General features: G+C 40.2%; 1 protein-coding gene across 1 annotated transcript; it reads right to left on the reverse strand.

Moving 5' to 3' along the window:
* Positions 1 to 1701: 1701 nt before the first annotated feature.
* LOC115681690 (D-3-phosphoglycerate dehydrogenase 2, chloroplastic-like) lies at positions 1702 to 6665 on the reverse strand. Its single transcript, XM_030605715.2, has 5 exons — positions 5905 to 6665; positions 3328 to 3704; positions 2894 to 3004; positions 2710 to 2805; positions 1702 to 2623 (listed from the first exon to the last, which is right to left on the reverse strand). Exons 1-5 carry the CDS (start codon positions 6569 to 6571, stop codon positions 1952 to 1954), a joined length of 1923 nt encoding a protein of 640 aa, XP_030461575.1. The 5' UTR covers positions 6572 to 6665; the 3' UTR covers positions 1702 to 1951.
* Positions 6666 to 18937: the final 12272 nt, after the last annotated feature.

The raw sequence follows: 18937 nt of genomic DNA on the forward strand, positions 1-18937 counted from the left end.
ATCGTCGCTCCTTTTTGCTCATAACCTTGTTTTTCCCGTGTTGCCCCTGGCGAACCGGACCGGTCTCCGACCAAGAAAAACCGGACCGGTCTCCGACCAAGAAAAACCGGACCGGTCCGGTCTGGGTGGCTTCCGAGGAATGAGAAGCTTTTCTTTTTTTCCACAATGGCAAACAAAATAGTGAAAGTAAGGAAAAGAATAGAGATCGTAGAGGTAGAGGGTATGTCCGTTTGGACTTATAAGCAAAATGTTTTTTTTTCATTCTTACCCTTCAAAATAAAATAAAAAATTATTCAAATTTCAAAATATTTATAAAAAAAAAAAGCGCTGTGAACCTTCCAAGAGTTTCAAATTTAAAAAAAATATATATGTGTGTTACTAGATTTTATTCATATAAAATATAAAAATCAGTACAGGCGTACTCACCTCAATTCAGTACAAAGAAAATCCACCACCCACCTCTCCCTCCCTAGAAAGACGGCCATAGTGATTCTCTGTCTACGGGATTTTATAGTTAATAACATACTTTCTTTTTTGAAATCTTAAATTATCGCGTACGTTCGAAAGTTATATTTCAGTTCATATATAAAAAGAAATATAAATATCGTGAGACCCCAAACGCACATCAATAAGTTCTCGTGCTTTAGCGCGCTATCTCTCTCTCTCTAAAATCCTATGTGATTCTCCTTCATTAAAATTTCCCAGGTTCATGTTTTTCCCGGGGAGTATGAATGGACAATTTGGCAGCATTGGACCTGTTCTGTCTTGAACCCTTAGGCTGCGTTTGGTTGTCCGGATTTCTAAATAGGATAGGACTGGATAGGATAGGATAAGAAATCCTGGGATTTCTTCATATCCTATCCACTGTTTGGTGGACTACGGATTTAAAGTCGGATAGGATAAAATTTTTTTTTTTTTTGCTATTCACGGATCCGGAGGAGTCGGTGAAGGAAAAAAAGCCGAGAAATTTTTTTGGTGAAAGCGCACAAGATGTGGGGATGAAGATGACGGCAAGTGGAGCGTAGGGTTTCTAGAAAAATAGGCATTAGAAATCCTATCCAGGTCTATCCCACCCCCTCTCTCGGATTTTTTTATCCGGGCTATATCCGGTCTATATCCGACCTTATCCTATCCTGGACCACCACCAAATACAGGATAGGATAAAACATATCCTATTATGGCTTTTATCCGGTCGACCAAACGCAGCCTTAAATCCTAAACAAGCCTCGATCCGGATTATAGCTATTTCGTACTGCTTTCTTCTGCCGAATCCAAATGTGGCCAAAATGGGATCTACTGAGATGAACATTAGCATTTCCAGACATACCAGGAATGCCCGTTCAGTAGTTACATGTGATGATTTCTTCCATTGCTAGACATTGGGATGGTAGATCTGATCATAGGATTTGTCTTAGCTATCAAGACAGATTTACACCGTGAAATGGTTTTTTCTAATTCAGCAGGCTTAATTTCGATGCTTGTTCCTTTGTCCATTTTCAAAATGATGAAATGCTGAGTAGCCTGGCCTCCATTGCCAGCAAGGGCTCAAAACAAGTAGTCGGAACTTTCAAAGAGATTGGCATAGCTTTGGCGTTCCTCGAAGACTAGTCATCGGATCGACATGAGATCTCGACATTTGTAATGTATCCCTCCTCCCAAAACGAGTATTTCATCGATTCATATCTGAGGAAGAAAGTCGAGAACATGAATACAGTTCTACTGGATATTATATAAGAAGGGCACAACAAACGACCATGGCACACTCTCAAACCCGGTAATGCTAAAAACTAGAAGATGAACGATAAGACTAGGGAGGGACACATGAAATGCTGTAGAAATCACGGTAACGCAACTACCGCCGCCGCTTCTGCAGTGATAGGAACAGAGCTTATCGCCACGGTAGCTTTATTCATCGGAGAATGGCCGCAACACCATGAGAGCATCATTTGAATTATAGATTCAGGAAGACAAATTCTTCAATGGCCGGGACTTCTCCGATTTTCTTGAGGGTCTCCTTACTTGGTTCTTCGTCCACACCAATTGCCATAATAGCATGTTTCCTACGCACGGTCCGACCCACGCTCATGAAGCTCACGTTGACATTATGTTCGCCGAGTATGTTCCCTACTCGGCCGATCATGCCCGGCTGGTCAACTTGCCTGCACAGGATAAGGTTCCCTTCCAAGCTCACATCGACCCCAAACGAGCCCACACAAGTAAGCCGAGGGATCCCATCCTTCACTTTCCCCTCGATGCTGATCTCTCCATTCTCGGTGACTGCACTGGCGAATTTAGATTCCACATTGGATATCTTCACTTGAATTGAGTCGACGGGAGACTCCGGCGAGGCGTCCACTCTCACCCGCTCCTCAACTATTCGGAGGCCCTTTTGCTTGGCCGTGTAGTCTGCATTGACCAGATTGATGTAAGAGGCCGATATCGGCTCGATGAGGCCCTTTGTGATCATTGCTCGAAGGAGTCTCGTGTCGAGATCATCCGTATCACGAGCCGATGTATAGACAACCCTAACAGATTGAATTCCTCCCCCTCCTGCCACTAACTGCACAACTAGCCGACCCAACTTCTCAGCTAGCACCACATAAGGAGCCAATTCTGTTAGAACCTGTGAACAGGACCGAGAGGTTAGCATCAATGAACAATATGTTACTGGAAGTGGGTGATTTAGGTGCAAGTAGTAGAAAATCTTACATCTGGGGGAACCATGGGAGCATTGACTGCAGTTGCAGCAAGTTCTCCATTCAATGCTCCAACAACGGCCTCTGCAATCTCAATAGCAACACCTTCCTGTACAATAGGGTAATGGATTAATTGAAGCAGCTATGTAGCCAGCGAAAATGTTCTGTGCTGTTTAAGTTTTCAAGTGTAAAGTTACCTGTGCTTCCTTTGTGCTTGCTCCCAGATGAGGTGTGACAGTAACATTAGGATGTTGCACCAACTTGCTGTCTGTTGGTGGGGGTTCCTTTGTGAAGACATCAAGTGCTGCCTGTTACAAGAACAAGAAGAAACAATCTTCACTGAGTCTGCAGAAACAACGTTAAAAACAGAGAGATAGCCTTTCAATTGAGGAAACAAATCAACGATTGGAACATGTCGTGTATTTTTTTCCTCACTTGTGCTAGCAAAAGAAAGCATCTGACCATCAATTCGGATTGGGGCCTAAGAGTTTAAAGAAAACAAGCAAATCTCCTTGACTACTTGCGCCCTCATAAATGAAGATATAAAGCAGATAATCCTTCCACATAACTGGATCAAGACTATCACAAGCGAAAGCGACTTGACTAAGAAGGAAAAGGAGAGCGCATGCACCTGAGCAACTATTCCGCTATCAAGAGCCCGGACTAGTGCATCCTCATCAATAACTCCTCCCCTGGCAACATTTACGATGCGAACTCCCTTCTTCATCTTCGAGAATGTGTTGTCGTTGAAAATCTTGGAAGTAGTAGGCGTGAGAGGCATGTGGAGAGAAAGGAAGTCTGCAGTAGCAATGGCTTGATCAAAAGATACCAATTCCACACCCATGGCTCGGGCTCTGTCAGCTGGCGCATACGGATCGTGCGCTATGACAGTCATTCCTAGACCCTTTGCGCGCCTCGCAACTTCTGATCCCACTTTACCGAATCCCATGACAGCTAACGTCTTTCCAACCAGAGAGACACCAACATACTTGCTTCTCTCCCATTTTCCTTGAGAAGATCACAATATTAGATTAGCAACATGGAAGTAGCAATCGAGTTCACCGTGCACTATTAAGGGAACAGATCAAAAAATCGAGGGAGGCAAGAATATCTGAGTCAAGGCATTCGCATTATCACGAGTCCAGAAAAAGCTAGCATTGTGAGTAATTCTGATAAACAATAGATACTGATAGCTGCTTTCTGCATCTTCACAAGTCCAGCCAGATATGAACGATGGTGCAGGTCAATTATTGGTGAATCAACTCCCAACCATCGAAAAAAAGTGAAATGTTGGGTCTGTTTTATCTTGTATATGCCAAAAGAAAGAGAGACATTTTACAACTTGAGGCTCTAACTCTCGGAAACAGTTTATGTGGGACAGAATCATTCGGCCATGGTTCCGTCACGAGGTTTGAAGGTAGTTTAGTCTACATTAAGAAACCGTCTCATTTAGCTCTTAAAAAGTCAAAATAAAAAACTAAACTTTTAATTAGTTTAAATTATGAAAAAATAGAATTTACCTTAAATTATGAAAAATTAAACACAACTCATACAACTGAGATGGATCAAGCTAATGAAACGCTACTTATGAAAACGAGTGATGCTTCTAACTCTACAAGAACTTCCCTAAGGTTGTCTTTCCTCAAGCTATGACAAGACTTCATTCTACTTTCCAAGTTGTCCCTTGCCGAAAGCAGCAACTGAGTTCTCACTTGCTGTTTCAAATTCTGTGATATACCATTTCAGTTCCTACCCTCTTCTTTCAAAGGTAAGAAATCTGTCAACCTAAGCAAGGTGGGCTTCTATGCTCTGCATCATAATAGACCCATGGCCCTTCTAGAACTCACAAGCAAACCTAACCAAAGAAAGATCACATTTTTTTTTACAACGTTGAAAACAAAAGACCATTAGAAATCAGATTACGTTGTCACTTTCCATAGATCCAACCACTTGCAGTCCTAGAAATATCTCCCGGTTGGTAGATCACACAAGTGAGATCCAAACCCATTATATTCAACCGATCTAGAACACCCACTAAAGTCCAAATGCTACCATAGCTTGATCTCCCATGTCTACGCTAGAGACAGCATCTGCAATATTTATAGCCTTCAATCATTCACAAGGGTACGCACCATGCACAGTTAGGCCAGGTGTGGAGCATGTGGAGGCCCCTACGAATGGGACGGTGCAGAAAAAAGCATTTAATATTATTTATTTTTTCCATTTAAATAGCAACTAGCATCCAATAGATATTTTTGTATTCATGATGCAACGTCAGATCTTCTGTACAAATATAGAATTCAAAGCGGCCACCACCACCACCACCACCACCACCAACCCCCAAGAAAGAAAATGTTCTTCTTTTTCCTTTTTTTTTGTTTTTGGGAGGGGTTGAATGAAGGAAGATGAATTCATGTACAAGTTCATCTAACACAATGAACACCATGGAGATTCGATGCTACAAAAGCTGTACAAAGTGTCTGATTGCACAAACGACCCGTTAAAAAGGGTTTTTGAGAGATTAATGATTTTTCGGGCCTTCATTTCCCCCATTAATTTGGAAGATTGAGAAAGAAGAAACTAATTTCGCTAATATGGAGCGATCATGAATTACTTACTCCCGAGTTGGCTCCACTTAATATTGTTTACCAACTTCAAAGAAAAACCCTTCACCTACCTCCAAAATAATCAAAATCTTCATATCCGAGCGAAATATCCCGACTTCTCTGACGAAGATATCACGAGTTTTACATCTGAAATTCTCTTGCACGGACCATTCAAGTTTGTGAATACTGCTAAGAAAATTCCAAAATGAAGTCGGGACCGGTCTAAGATGAGACTTTCCATCTTATGCGGAGATAGATTCGCATATGACTTTCTTTTAAAACCAATACAAAAGTGGACCTTTTTGCCCTATTCAATGAGTTTGAGGACTTGATTTCTCTCCTGTTTGCTTGGACTAAGCCAGAATTCTAATTACTCGTTTCATCAAGAAAAAAAAAATCTTTCATCATTTTAAATTAGTTTTCTAAGTGTCGGTATCTCTAAATTTCTCAAGATTTGGAGTACAAAATGCTAAAAACATGAAATTTAAAAGTAAGTTCTGAAAAAGGAAAAAAGGAAGCAATAATGACCAATCACGAGATAAGAAAAAGGAAAAGAAAACCTTTATCATTTTTTAATTAATTTTCCTTTTTCAGGCGCGTACCCGCTTTGATGGAGGCATCGGCCTGGGCCACATTGCGGGCCATGGCCGCGAGGAGGGCGATGCCGTGCTCGGCGGCGGCGACGGTGTTCGCGGTGGGGGCGTTGACGACCAGGCACCCGTGCTCGGTGGCCGCCTGCAGGTCCACATTGTCGATCCCGACCCCGGCCCGGCCCACCACCTTCAGCCGCCCCTTGGCCGCCTCGAACACCTGCCTCGTCACCTTCGTCCCGCTCCGCACGATCAGCGCGTCCACGTCCGAGATCTTCGCGCACAGCTCCTCCGGCGACAGGTCGTACAGGCACTCCACCCGCCCGTAGCCGCGCAGGACGTCCAGCCCCGCCTCTCCCAGCTTCTCGGAGACCAGGATCGTCGGCCCGTCCGCCGGGCCGGCCCCGCCCGGCTCGGCGCCGCTCCTCGATTTGGAGGACGCCGCCGACGACGTCTCCGTCGATTCGGCGGATTTGAGAGCATTGGCAACGATCGGAGAGCGGCGGGCGTGGCCGCAACGAGAGCGGGAGAGCTTCAAGGAGATCGGCGAGGCGGCGGCGGCGGCGGCGGAGAGGAAGGAGAGGAGCTTCGGCTTCGATTGATGGGAAGCAGGAGAAGGAGAGATTGAAGGTGGGAAGATGAATTTGGTGGAGGAAGAAGAAGCAGAAGCGGCGGCCATTGGAGAAACAGAGAGAGACAGAGAGCTTCTCTGTTTTTTTTTTTTTTTGTTTGTGTCGTTAGTGTTTATTTCAGATCTTACGATCTTGTTGGGAGCGTGGAAATCGTGAGATCTGGTCGGGTATTTATAAGGGAGGTCAACGAAATGGGCAAGTTTTTGGGTTTCAAACTCACATGCTTCTTGCGGTTATGGATAAACGACCAGGAGAGGTCGTGGCCTAATTTAGATTTTTGAGTTTTCGGCTAATGGTAATTTCTGTTCTATGCTTCTTATATTTTCTTTTTACTTTTTTGCAACCGTATGTTCAGAGAAAAATTAATTTCTTGCAAATTCTTCGACGTCTGATACCGGTCGACAGCCGACTACTCCCCGACCGCGCGTGACGATATCTCCGTCTTTTGCTCGTGGATGGTTCCTAGAGGAGGAGCAATCGACTCGAATGCTCGATGCTTACATCTGTGCTCGTGAGGCGAGCTTGACAAGAGAATGTGCTGACGTGATTATTCGAATTCAGGTCTTGAGCGGATGATATGAAAGACGGGGAGCGAAAATTATTTGTTTTGCACTTTTGTATTGACACGATGGTAAGAGGTGCACTTAGGGGTGAGGATGGTTTCAGGGTCGAATTGAGAATTAGAGAACGGTTTTAGGTTCTAGGATATACAAGCTAGGTTCCAGATTCCAAAAATTGGGAAACCAATTTCGACGGCTAGAACCTAGAATTTGGAACAAGTCTTTGTGTTTTTCTTGTTTAATGTCTCTACAAAATTCTGCGGTATTCCATAACGTCCGATGATGAGTGTGTAATTCGAAAACACTAATCTGAGTTTCCATTTCCGGCGATATCCATGACTGAGACTTTTGCTTTATTAATGTTTCATATTTTTGTGCGTCTCAATAAGAGTTGTGGTCAATGGATTGTAATAGCAAATGGTGATTACTAGAGGTGAATTCACTACAATCGTTCAATTAAGAATGCCGGTAAAACCTGAGTAGATCCTGGAAACTCAAGTGACAAAGTAAGTTCCAGATTCTAAAAATTTGAGAAATAATTCCGACGGGTAAGTTTCAGGTTCCAGTTGAAATCTAGATCGATCCGGAAACCATTCACCCGTAAGTGCACTCTAGCGAAGAGCATGAGACTAATGTAAAGAGAAAAGATAATTTATTAGTCTTTTTATCTTTTTTGGTTACTTCACTAGCATTATTAAGGGAAAATTGCACAATCAATCTAAAATCTATTGTACGAAAATCAATCAAGTAATAAATTTTTTTATTAAACCAATGTAATAAAAAACCTCAATAAAAAAAAAGTACAATCAAATCCTCTCGAACAAGTCTCATCGAATTTATCTAACGCAACAGTTTAGTTATTGCCAATAGTTCTACTTGTAAAAACGAAAGTTTGACTTGGATGAAACCACGCCATTTTTCTTCTATTTTTTTTCTAAATTTTTATTAACCTCTTTTTCTTTTTATTACTCATCCAAAGCTTTCTCAGCGCTCGTCTATCACTGTCCACTACCGCTTGGACCTCCGACGACCTCCATGGCCATGAACTACAACCTCGAACTATGACATCCTCAATTTGGACCAAGACGACCAAAGGTAAATGGTAATGGAATTGGCGAGCGATCCGACCCGAGGGTCGGTAATGGAACAGATAGTATGGTCGGAACGAGCGTACTGAGGGTTGGTCATAGCTCGATCGAAAGATTGTCCCTAGATTGGCCAAGGGATTGACAATGGAATGACTCCTCAATCACGCAAGTCAATTAAAGTGATCTGACCATGGATCGACCTTTCGACTATACAGGTCGTTAGTGGGACGGTCCGGGATGACCATGGCTCAGTGCCGTGCGGTCATGTGTCGGTCGCGGGTGATTCCTCTCGACCATGCATCGATCGCCGATGATCATGGATTGATCCCGTAGTACCTGATTCCACGCGGCTACATGACAACCGAGGGTCGATCATGGGTCGTTGATACTTGAACGTGAACCGGTTGCGAATCGATCATAGATCGACGCGTTAAGTTGAGTAGGCCATGAACGAGCCATGTGCCAGGCCAAGAGCCTTGTGGCTTAGTTGCGGACCAGGCCTTGTGCCAACCGCACAAGCCAGGCCTTATGCTCGGTCATGGACTGGCCCTTGTGCCGGTCAGCTAGGCCACGAACCGGCCCTGTGCCCGACCGCGTGCCAGTCATTGTGTCTGACCCTTGTACCAGGCTTTGTGCCCATCAGATCCAACTCCAACCTAGTTCCGTGCCAAACATACTTGGCCATGAGCCATGCATTGTGTCCGTCCATGAACCAATGCATGTGTTCGATCCATGAACTAGTCCCTCGCTCGTGTGGCCCGGCCTTGCACTTGGCACACCATCTGCGCAGCCCAGCCCCGTGCCCGTGCAGCCGGCCCAGTGCCCGTATGGCCTGGCCGTGTGCCCGTGTGGCCTGGCCATGCGCCTGGTCAGGCCCGACCGAATAGGCCATGCGCCTGGTCAGTCCGGCTAGTCCGACCTTGTACCATTCAACCTGGACTTTGGCTCGGTTATGTTTGGTCGTGCTTGGACATATTTCTACACCAAACCTCGATTCGAATAAGATGGTCGATCGTTTTTAGATACGTATATTCCCATTCACTTAGTTCACCTTTGCTAGTATCATAATGTATTTTGGAGGTTTGTGCTTAATGAAAAAGGTGAATCATAAGTTGGTTGTCCTTAGTGAATAATTGTGTGTTCTTAAAGGACAAGAACAAGTCTCACACGCCCCAAGCTTGGGGAACAAGAAGACCAAGTCAAACTTAGGTTAATAATTGAGGGCCAATCATTAGAGAAGATCTTATCTTCTAAGATACCCAATAATTGAGTGTTCTTGAGAGTTCTAGAGGAGCCACACGCCCAAGAAGCTTGGAGAATAAGAAGAATATGAGACCAAGTCAATGAAATTATTGGAGAAGCCATCATTTGAGGTTTAGGTGTCCTCTTAGTCATTAATGCGAAGGGTGATTCATATACCCTAAATATAGGGCATAATAACCCTAATGAGAGACTTGCATAGGGCAAGTAGGACACTTGTTAGCCAATTAGATCAATAATAATTAGGTCTAAGATTTGGCAAGATTTCCCTTCTATAATTAGGCGCCACCCTAATGTAAATGATTAGTCCATTTGGTAAGATCATCATTAGAATTTGGGCTATAAATAGGAGAGCCACCATTCTATTCCATTCTTTCCTTCAACAGGCACACACTCCTCACTCCTTTGGTCTTTCTCTCTTTCGGTCACTCCCTCGGTCTTTCTCTCGGCCACTCTCTCTCACTCGGCCTCACCATCATTGAACACCCTTTGTAGGATCACCCCGTGACCCTAGTAGTAAGTGAATTCCCTATCCTTTGGTTAGGATGTGGTGTTGCGTGATTGAGCTCGAGTGTTGACCTTGTTTGTAGTGATTTATGCTTGCATGTGTGATTGTTATTCTTGCATCATGGCCATGAGTCAAGACACAACGGGGTCACAAAAAGGGATATCGTATGGTCTCGTACCCATGTTGCGGCGTGACGGACCGAGTTTGGCTTGGTGCTGGTTTATATTGAAGCGTATAGACCCGGGCCAAGTTCGGCTCCAAGCTGGCATTCGGTATGGTGGACCGAGCCACGAGCCCTAGACCGCGCTCGACACGTTAGGCATTTGTCCTATAGATCATGAAACACATGAGCATGGCATGCCTTCAGGCTTGAATGCATGGGCTAACGTCAACAAGATGAGAACCAGGATTGTTTGATACTTGTTGCACGATCACACGAGGAACTAAAGCCGTCATCGATGGATTTTGGGACGTTGCCGCCACCGATGGATTTCGGGGCGATGCCGTCATCGATGGATTTCGAGACGATGCCACCTTCGATCTATTTCGAGGCGATGCCCAATGGATTTCGAATGCCTAGTGAATACCGAAAGAATCGATGGATTTCGGTTAAGAAATAATGAATCTCGTGTGTTGATCTTGTGTGCAACATTTAAATATCATGCTTGATGTTCTCTTGCTTGGTACCCATGACATGTTTAGCAAATAAGAAAGGTAAGAAGTATTTGCTATCGATCTACCATCGACAAGCAAAACAGTAATGTTTGATCTATTGTTCAATGGCGAGGCTATCTCTTAGCCGAAGTTTAGTGGATTTACTTACTACGTTGTGACTCACTCTTTATTATTTTCAGCTTTGTAGGTATGGCTACACCACCCCCGGTTCGCCAGGGTCTTCAAATAGAAATGCATGTTTCCATAATTGACATAGTTGATGTAGAAACGGAAGTCACATACCGTAAATGTGTTACCACGGTTTGGGTACAAGAGGATGCCAATGAGCTAGTTCCCCATCGTTACGAAGCATGGTTTATTTGGTTCGACTGAGATTTGCTCGGACCCCTTCCCGGATTTAGCGGACCACTTGGGGCCGCCAATGATAACGCGCCCAATGGGAATGCAGAAGGACTGTAGCTAGTCGACCGAGCTTGGGAAAAACTAACTTTTGCTTTTTGTGAAGGGAACCGTGGTAGTGGAGCTAGGACTACCCCAACCGCACGGATAGTATGTAGGAGACCGAATGCAATCCGGATGTAAATGAACAAAAGGCCTGTAGTGGAAAGGCTTGTAAGATAGCACGTATCATGTAAATAAGAAGTGTGCTTGTGAAATGTGTTTTCTTGCTCATGTTGTTGTTTGTTAAGTATAATTTCTTCCGCTTACCCATAACAAAAGAGAAACGAAATGGGACATCGTAATGAAAATCCCCGAAACAAAGATGATCATAACTGGGCCGGGACCGAGTGCCACGGTCTTGGTTCGGGGCTTGACACGAACTCCACGGTTGGGGGCGAGACAAATAGAGATAGAGAGACCCGTGATCTTTCTACAAATCACGGCCATGGAGGTTATCGGTCTTGCATGACCACATACCTCAATTCGCGTAAGGCGTAACCTCTGCTGGAGAGAAGTGACGACGGTTGCGACCTCCTGGCCACGAACGGCCTCTAACATATAAGCTTGCTAATCTCAGAATCCGATAAGCATTTGAACATTAGGTTTCTTTCACTATCTCCTAAAGAGTGTCTTCATGTTTTATTAGGTGATGAAACAGGGATTCTAGATTCTCGACGTTATTTTCTAGTGTGACGTATGAGTTTTCTTCGACAGTTGACATCAAGGAAAGTTCCACGTTGGAGCAACGAGAAGAACCCAAAACAGAACAGAACGAGATGAAATCTCTTAGCCAAATCGAATTTTTCTAACTTGGATGAATACAAAGATTTCAACCTCATACCATCTATTGGACAATCGACCTGAGTTTGTCGAATTTCATCAGACATCCTTGGACATTGGATGAAGATGACATCCTATAGGACCCAACTGAACTAGTGACAGCATAATCAATTCTATCCGATAGCAAAGTTCAGTTCTTATCCTTCCACTCTTGACAACTAAGAGAAACATAGTATAACGTGTAGTTGCTAATTAAGTATGTGCCAATCATGCAAATTACGAGAGGAAACTTCGTACCCGCCTTCTCAATCTAAGCAGCTAGGTTTACTACATCAAACTATTATATAAAGAGAAGGACATTAAAATCTCGTGAGGTTAAGATGAGATCTATCTGAAACTAAATTTGTTTCGCAGAAAATGAATAATTTGGAGAACATTTTTCCTAAAAATAATTACTTATATCGCTCACGAAAATAAATGAACGAAAAATATTTTCATCATTCATAAAAAAGTTTGGGTATAATTTGTTGGTAGTTTGTTATAAATAAACTAAGAGGTGCCTTATCCCACATCGAAAAGATGCGAGTGCACACATGGACTAGATTTGACACTAATCAATAATTTTTATTTTTTTTAAAATTTGGATTCGTAATTATAAAAATTAACCATAGTGTCCTATTGAAACAGGGCGTCTATTCACAAAGGAGTTACGGTTATTTTTTTTATTTGTTATATATTTAATTCCGAATTTTATTTCTTCGGCCGTGGTTGTTCCAGAGATCGTATTTGTTCAAACATAACTTCTTAACCTTTGAAAGGCCATGTCTATTTGGATATAACTTCTTGTTTTTTTGCTATTAACTACCAAACGTGTCTGTTCAATACACATTTTCTTCTTCCATTTTTGTTTCTTTTCCAAAAGAGAAATATAGCCATCGTTTCTGATTGTTTCCCTTTGAGAGTTCTTGGAGAAATATCAAAATTGCTATCTGATGTTCTCATCGAGACTTTAATATATTCCGGAGGATTTTTGCTAGTAACCATTAACAATGTTGTAGGGTAAATAATTCCGTAAAGAGAGTGTTATTACACCTCAAAGTCTGATTCTATTTTTCTTCCTATCCCAAAATTTTTCTTTGTTGTTGACAATAAAAACATATTATAATTGTGTAGTTGCTCATTAAGTATGAGTCAATCATGAAATTATGAGAGGAAACTTCTTACACGCCTTCTTAATCTTATCAACTACGTTACTAAATCTAAGAATAATATAAGGAGAAGAACATTCAATCTCTTAAGGTTAAGATGAGATATATATAAAACTCCGTTTGTTTCGTGAAAAATGAATAATTTGGAAAACGTTTTTCTAAAATATAATCGCTTATATCGCTCACAAAAATGAATGAACGAAAAATCTTTTCAACTAAGAAACACATAGTATAATCAAGTAGTTGCTAATTAAGTATGTGACAATCATGCAAATTACGAGAGGAAACTTCGTACACGCCTTCTCAATCTAAGCAACTAGGTTACTAAATCAAACTATTATATAAAGAGAAGGACATTAAAAACTTATACGGTTAAGATAGCCTCAGTTTGTTTCGCGGAAAATAAATAATTTGGAAAATATTTTCTTAAAAATGATCACTGATATCGCTCACGAAAATAAATCAATGAAAAATATTTTCATCGTTCACAATAAAATTTGGGTATAATTTGTTGCTAGTTTGTTTGTAACTACGAGGTGCCTTGTCCCACATCGAAAAGATGTGAGTGCATACGTGGACTATATTTGGCACTAATCACCAATTATTGCTTATTGTTTATTTAAATTTGGATATACAATTATAAAAATTAACCATATTGTCCTATTGAAACAATGCGATTGTTCAAAAGGAGTTAGGTTATTTTTTTTATATATTATATATTTAATTTTGAAATGCTTAATACACATTTCTTCCATTTTCATTTCTTATTAAAAGAGAAATACAACCATTGTTTCCGATTGTTTCCCTTTGAGAGTTCTTAGGCTATGCTTGCTCGGATAAAAGCATCCATCCTATGTTTGGTAGCTGTCCATGATAGGATAAAGGGGGATATGGCCAGGATAAAATAATCTCAGGGGGAAGGTGGGATAGAGCCGGATAGAATTTCTCAAAAGAGCAACACACGAGGAGACAAGTTTTTCCCACAATCACCGCCTCTCCTCTGTGCCTAACCACCTCTTCGCCATGCCCAAGCGCCTCTCTGATGGTGGGCTGCTTCTCTGCTGTGCCCCGCCGCCTCTTCGGCACCAATGACCAGCCCATGGGAAGATGAGCAAAACTACGAATATATTTTCCAATTGATCAAAGAAAAATCAGTAGAGACCATAGCACAAGCCTCGAAAAAATTTGCTGCTAACCTAGAAAACAAAAACAAAGTCCAAACACAGAAACAGATGAATTTTAAATCACATAATTCTCCTCCCATGTTCAAAATATGATCTCATGCTTCAAGAAGTGTAATCTTCACAAGGTCTTTGACTTATATAGCCGGGCAAGATCTTCAACCGCAAAGTCATGAAACTCTACTGCAAATTCCACTATTTAATTGAGAAGCACATCAATATGATAACAAAGTAGACCAAATCAACATCTTATCCCTTCAAGAAATGGGTATTCTCCTCGACACGAGGCGTGTTGAATGTATTTGCACGGGCTCCCATAGCTATTATGAGATAATCATACTCTATTGCAAATTCTGCTTATCCAACTTTACATCCTTAGTCGACCAAACAGTAGATAGGACAAGACAAAATTTTGGGATTTATTATCTTATCCTATCCAATCTTATCCTGACTGAAATTCAGACGACCAAATGCAGACTTAGAGAAATACAAAAATTACTATTTGGTATTCTCATCGAGACTTTGTTGTATCTTAGATGATTTTTGTCAGTAATCATTAGCAACATTGTGGGGCCAATAATTCCTTAAAAAGAGTTTTATCACGCCTTAAAGTCTAATTCCATTTTTCTTCCTATCACGAACTTTTTCTTTGTTGTTGAAAATAAAAACACATTATAATTGTGTAGTTGTTTATTAAGTTTGATTCAATCATGCAAATCATGAGAGGAAAATTCGTGCACACCTCCTTAATCTTATCAACTAAGTTACTGAATCTAACTATAATATAAAGAGAAGGACGTTAAAATCTCATATGGTTACAATGAGATCTATATAAGACTCCATTTATTTCGTGGAAAATGAATAATTTGAAAAATAATTTTACTAAAAATGATCGTTTATATTGCTCACGAAATGAATGAATGAAAAGTATTTTTATTGTTCCCAAAAAAGTTTGGATACAATTTGCTATTGATAATAAAAACATATTACAATCGTGCAATTGCAAATAAACTATGAGTCAATCATGCAAATTATGAGAGGAAACTTCATACACGCCTTCTTAATCTTATCAACTAGGTTACTAAATCAAACTATAATGCAAAGAGAACGACATTAAAATTTTTTATTTTAAAAAATCAAAATTTTAATTATTTTTATTTTAAAAAATCAAAATTTTAATTATTTTATTTTAAAAAATCAAAATTTTAATTATTTTTTATTTTAAAAAATCAAAATTTTAATTATTTTTATTATTAAAAAATTGTCCAGCCGCAGGCAAGGGACGAGTTTGCCCAAGGTCGGCAAGGCTCGACCTCGCTAGCTTCTGATGTGAACATAACGATAGCCAGCGATCGATCACATCCAACGAAGCTTGACCTCGCTACATCTGGCCAGCTAGGCGAGGCTCGAGCTCACCCGAGGTTGACGAGACACCTTGTCCCAGGCAATGCCTTCAAGGAAGAGGCCTGGTGATCGAAAGGCGATAAAGTGGCACTTCTACATGAGTGTTTGTTGAAGTTGGAAATGAGGTAGGGACGAGATGGAGACAAAGAAGAAAAGCAACACGGTGGATTTGGTTGAAGCAGAGCAGTGACTCGCTAAAGGCATCGCATGGGACGAGGTGTCTCACCAACCTCCGGCGAGATCGACCTCATTGGATCTGGCGTGGTGGAACCTCACTTGAGGTTGGCGAGGCTCGAGCTCTTCGGAATCTAGCGAGATCGAGCCTCGCTGGCCTTGGACGAGCTCGTCCCTCGCCTATGGCTGCGAGACCGGCTAAGGAAGAAAGAGAAAAAAAAAAGGGAAAAAAATTTAAAAAAACTCGAAATTTTTTTTTATAATTTTCTCCGAGAAAATCAAATCAAATTTTCCATATCAAACGGCGGAAAATATAAATATTTTCTAGCTCGTTTTAATTTTGGCCCAAACACCAAAAAATATTGTCATTTTCCAGAAAAACAACTTCCTGAAAAACATTTTCTAGAAATGTCACGTTTTTCGCAAAATAAACGAAGCTTGACGTTAAGACGAGTTCTATGTAGATCCCACATATTCTTGCTATTTTTGTAATTATCAAACTATATAGGGTCCATTCAATTGCGGTATGATCAACTCTGATTATGGGTACTTTGACAAAGTATCACTGAGATCTCGATGAATATTCATATGGTTGCTGCCCTTGCCTACCGCATCACATTCATCGAAGACCCGGTTTAAAGCCTCTATAGCATGAATTGATCTAGAAACATGAGCAAAATTCATCTAGTTAACAAGGCTGGCTGGTGCTTTGTTTGTCGGTATAGTTACATACAAGTCTTAAAACTTGTCGATTTCCATGTACTTAAGTTCTAAAATTTTCATTTAGAGCATTTTAAGTCACAAAACTTGCAAATTTTGGTCTAAGAGAATCGATGCTCAAGGTGCAATGAGATTAGCAAGTTTTAGGATTTAAATGAACGAAATTAAAGTTTGAAGTCGACAGATTTTAGTACTCGTCATGTAATTATCCCTTTATTTCTCTGAGCGTCGTAGAGTTGATGTCGCCTTTCTTTTTCTTCCGGATGATATGAAACACCATTGAGAGGGTGTTTTGTGTCGATCGAGATTGATGTTTGAGTTGACCTGTTTTTTTCACCCAATGAAAAGAATTATACAAATTTAGGCTGCGCATGACAACGATTCTGTGCCCGGGAACAGATTCTGCTCAGAAATGATTCTTTTTTATTCTGTGCCCGAAATTGATTATGAGCATTTTAAGGCGTTTGTTAACGGCCCAAAATTCCATCCCTGGAATAGAAAAAGAACAGAAATACGTTTGGTAATGCCACAAAATTTCTTTTTATTAATAATATTTTTAAATATTTTAATATTTCTTTCTTTTTTTTCTTTTCTTTTTTTCTTTTCCTCCTTGGCCATAGCCTGCTCGCCGGCCATGACCGGTAAAATATTTTTTATTAATAATATTTTTATTAAAAGTATTTTTTCTTTTTCTTTGCCATGGTCTGGTCGCCGGCCATGACCGGTAAAATATTTTTTTTATTAATAATATTTTTTATTAAAAATATATTTTTTTTATTTTTTTGCCATGGCCTGGTCACCGGCCATGGCAGGTAAAATATTTTTTTTATTAAAATATTTTTATTAAAAATATTTTTTTTCTTTTTTATGCCCATGGCCTGGTCGCCAGCCATGGCCGGTAAATATTTTTTATTAATAATATTTTTTATTAAAATATTTTATTCTCGTCAGATCCGGTGAGGGCGATCCTCGGGCCGGACATTAGAAGCTAAATTAAAAACCAAGAAAATAAAGAAGAAAAAAAATTGATTCTCAAAATTGTTCCCAGAATCAAGAAGCTACTTTTTTTTTATTCTTGATTCTGCTCCAAAACTGATTCTGGGAACAATTTTTGACAAAATTGTGCCCAGAATCAAAAAATTAAACAAACGCATTTCTGTTCCCAAACTGATTATGGGAACAAAAGAACAGAATCAAACACTGTTTGGCAAGTTGTCATGCGCAGCCTATTTAATGACCGGATCTTAGGTTCGGTGCGATGAGAATGCAAAAGCAGAGTCACTTTTCTCTGAACTAGCACAATTCCAACAAAATGGGAGCGTCCGTTAAGGAGTGATCGATTTCTAGGTAGCTATGAAAAGAACCCCACAAAGCATAATTCAGAAAAACTCGGAACGGGGAGTCGGGTTTCTCAGTTCTACTCAAGAATTGGGCCTTTATGAGCAACTACAAAAAAAAAATGAATGAAATTAATGGCTCAGTTTGTTTCGTGGAAAGTGAATGTCTGAAAAAAATTTTCCAAAAAATATTCGCTTGTATTGCTTAAAATTTTTGACAAAAAAAAATATTGCTTAAAATAATTAGTTAATGAAAAATATTTTCATTACTCACAACAATTTATGTTCAAATATTCTTATGAATGATCAAAATATTTTTCGTTCATTCAATTTTGTAAGCAATACAAAAGATCATTTTTGCATCGGAAGTCCTAAAATTTGTATTGAGTCCTAAAATTTTAAAAAAGTGCAATCAAGTTCTAAAATTTATCACGAAACTACAAGCGAGTCCTAAAATTTTAAAAAAGTGGAATTAAATCTTAAACTTGTCAAGTTTGTCCAATCAAATCCTTTTAGTGATTACACTTTTTAAAAATATTAGAACTCAACTGTACTTTCGTGACGAGTTTTATGACTTAATTGTACATTTTAAAAGTCTTAGGACTCAATTTCACTTTCGTCATAAATTTTATAACTATCGATACACTTATCCCTAGATATAAAAAACAAAAGCTCCCACGCGTTTGGAATCACATTCGTGTGAAACTTCGAAGGTCAGTGCAATCAAGTTCTAAAATTTATCACGTAACTACAAGCGAGTCCTAAAATTTTTAAAAAATGGAATTAAATCTTAAACTTGTCAAGTTTGTCCAATCAAATCCTTTTATTGATTGCACTCTTTGAAAATATTAGGACTCAATTGCACTTTCATGACGAGTTTTATGACTTAATTGTACATTTTAAAAGTCTTAGGACTCAATTTCACTTTCGTCATAAATTTTATAACTATCGATACACTTATCCCTAGATATAAAAAACAAAAGCTCACATCGCTTTTGGAATCACATTCGTGTGAAACTTCTCAGAAACAGAGGAATGTCAGTGCAATCAAGTTCTAAAATTTATCACGTAACTACA

This window comes from Syzygium oleosum, unplaced genomic scaffold (genome assembly GCF_021117445.2).
Source record: "Syzygium oleosum isolate NSW1041296 unplaced genomic scaffold, Sole_v2.1 Sole_v2.05, whole genome shotgun sequence".
NCBI lineage: Eukaryota > Viridiplantae > Streptophyta > Magnoliopsida > Myrtales > Myrtaceae > Syzygium > Syzygium oleosum.

Excerpts from the sequence above, each read along its gene's own strand:
- LOC115681690 (XM_030605715.2), bottom strand. The coding sequence starts at position 6,571 with ATGGCCGCCGCTTCTGCTTCTTCTTCCTCCACCAAATTCATCTTCCCA. Across the intron at positions 3,005-3,327 it reads ATAGCGGAATAGTTGCTCAG|GCAGCACTTGATGTCTTCAC; the intron begins GTGCATGCGCTC and ends TTCTTGTAACAG. Across the intron at positions 2,806-2,893 it reads CAAGCACAAAGGAAGCACAG|GAAGGTGTTGCTATTGAGAT; the intron begins GTAACTTTACAC and ends CCTATTGTACAG.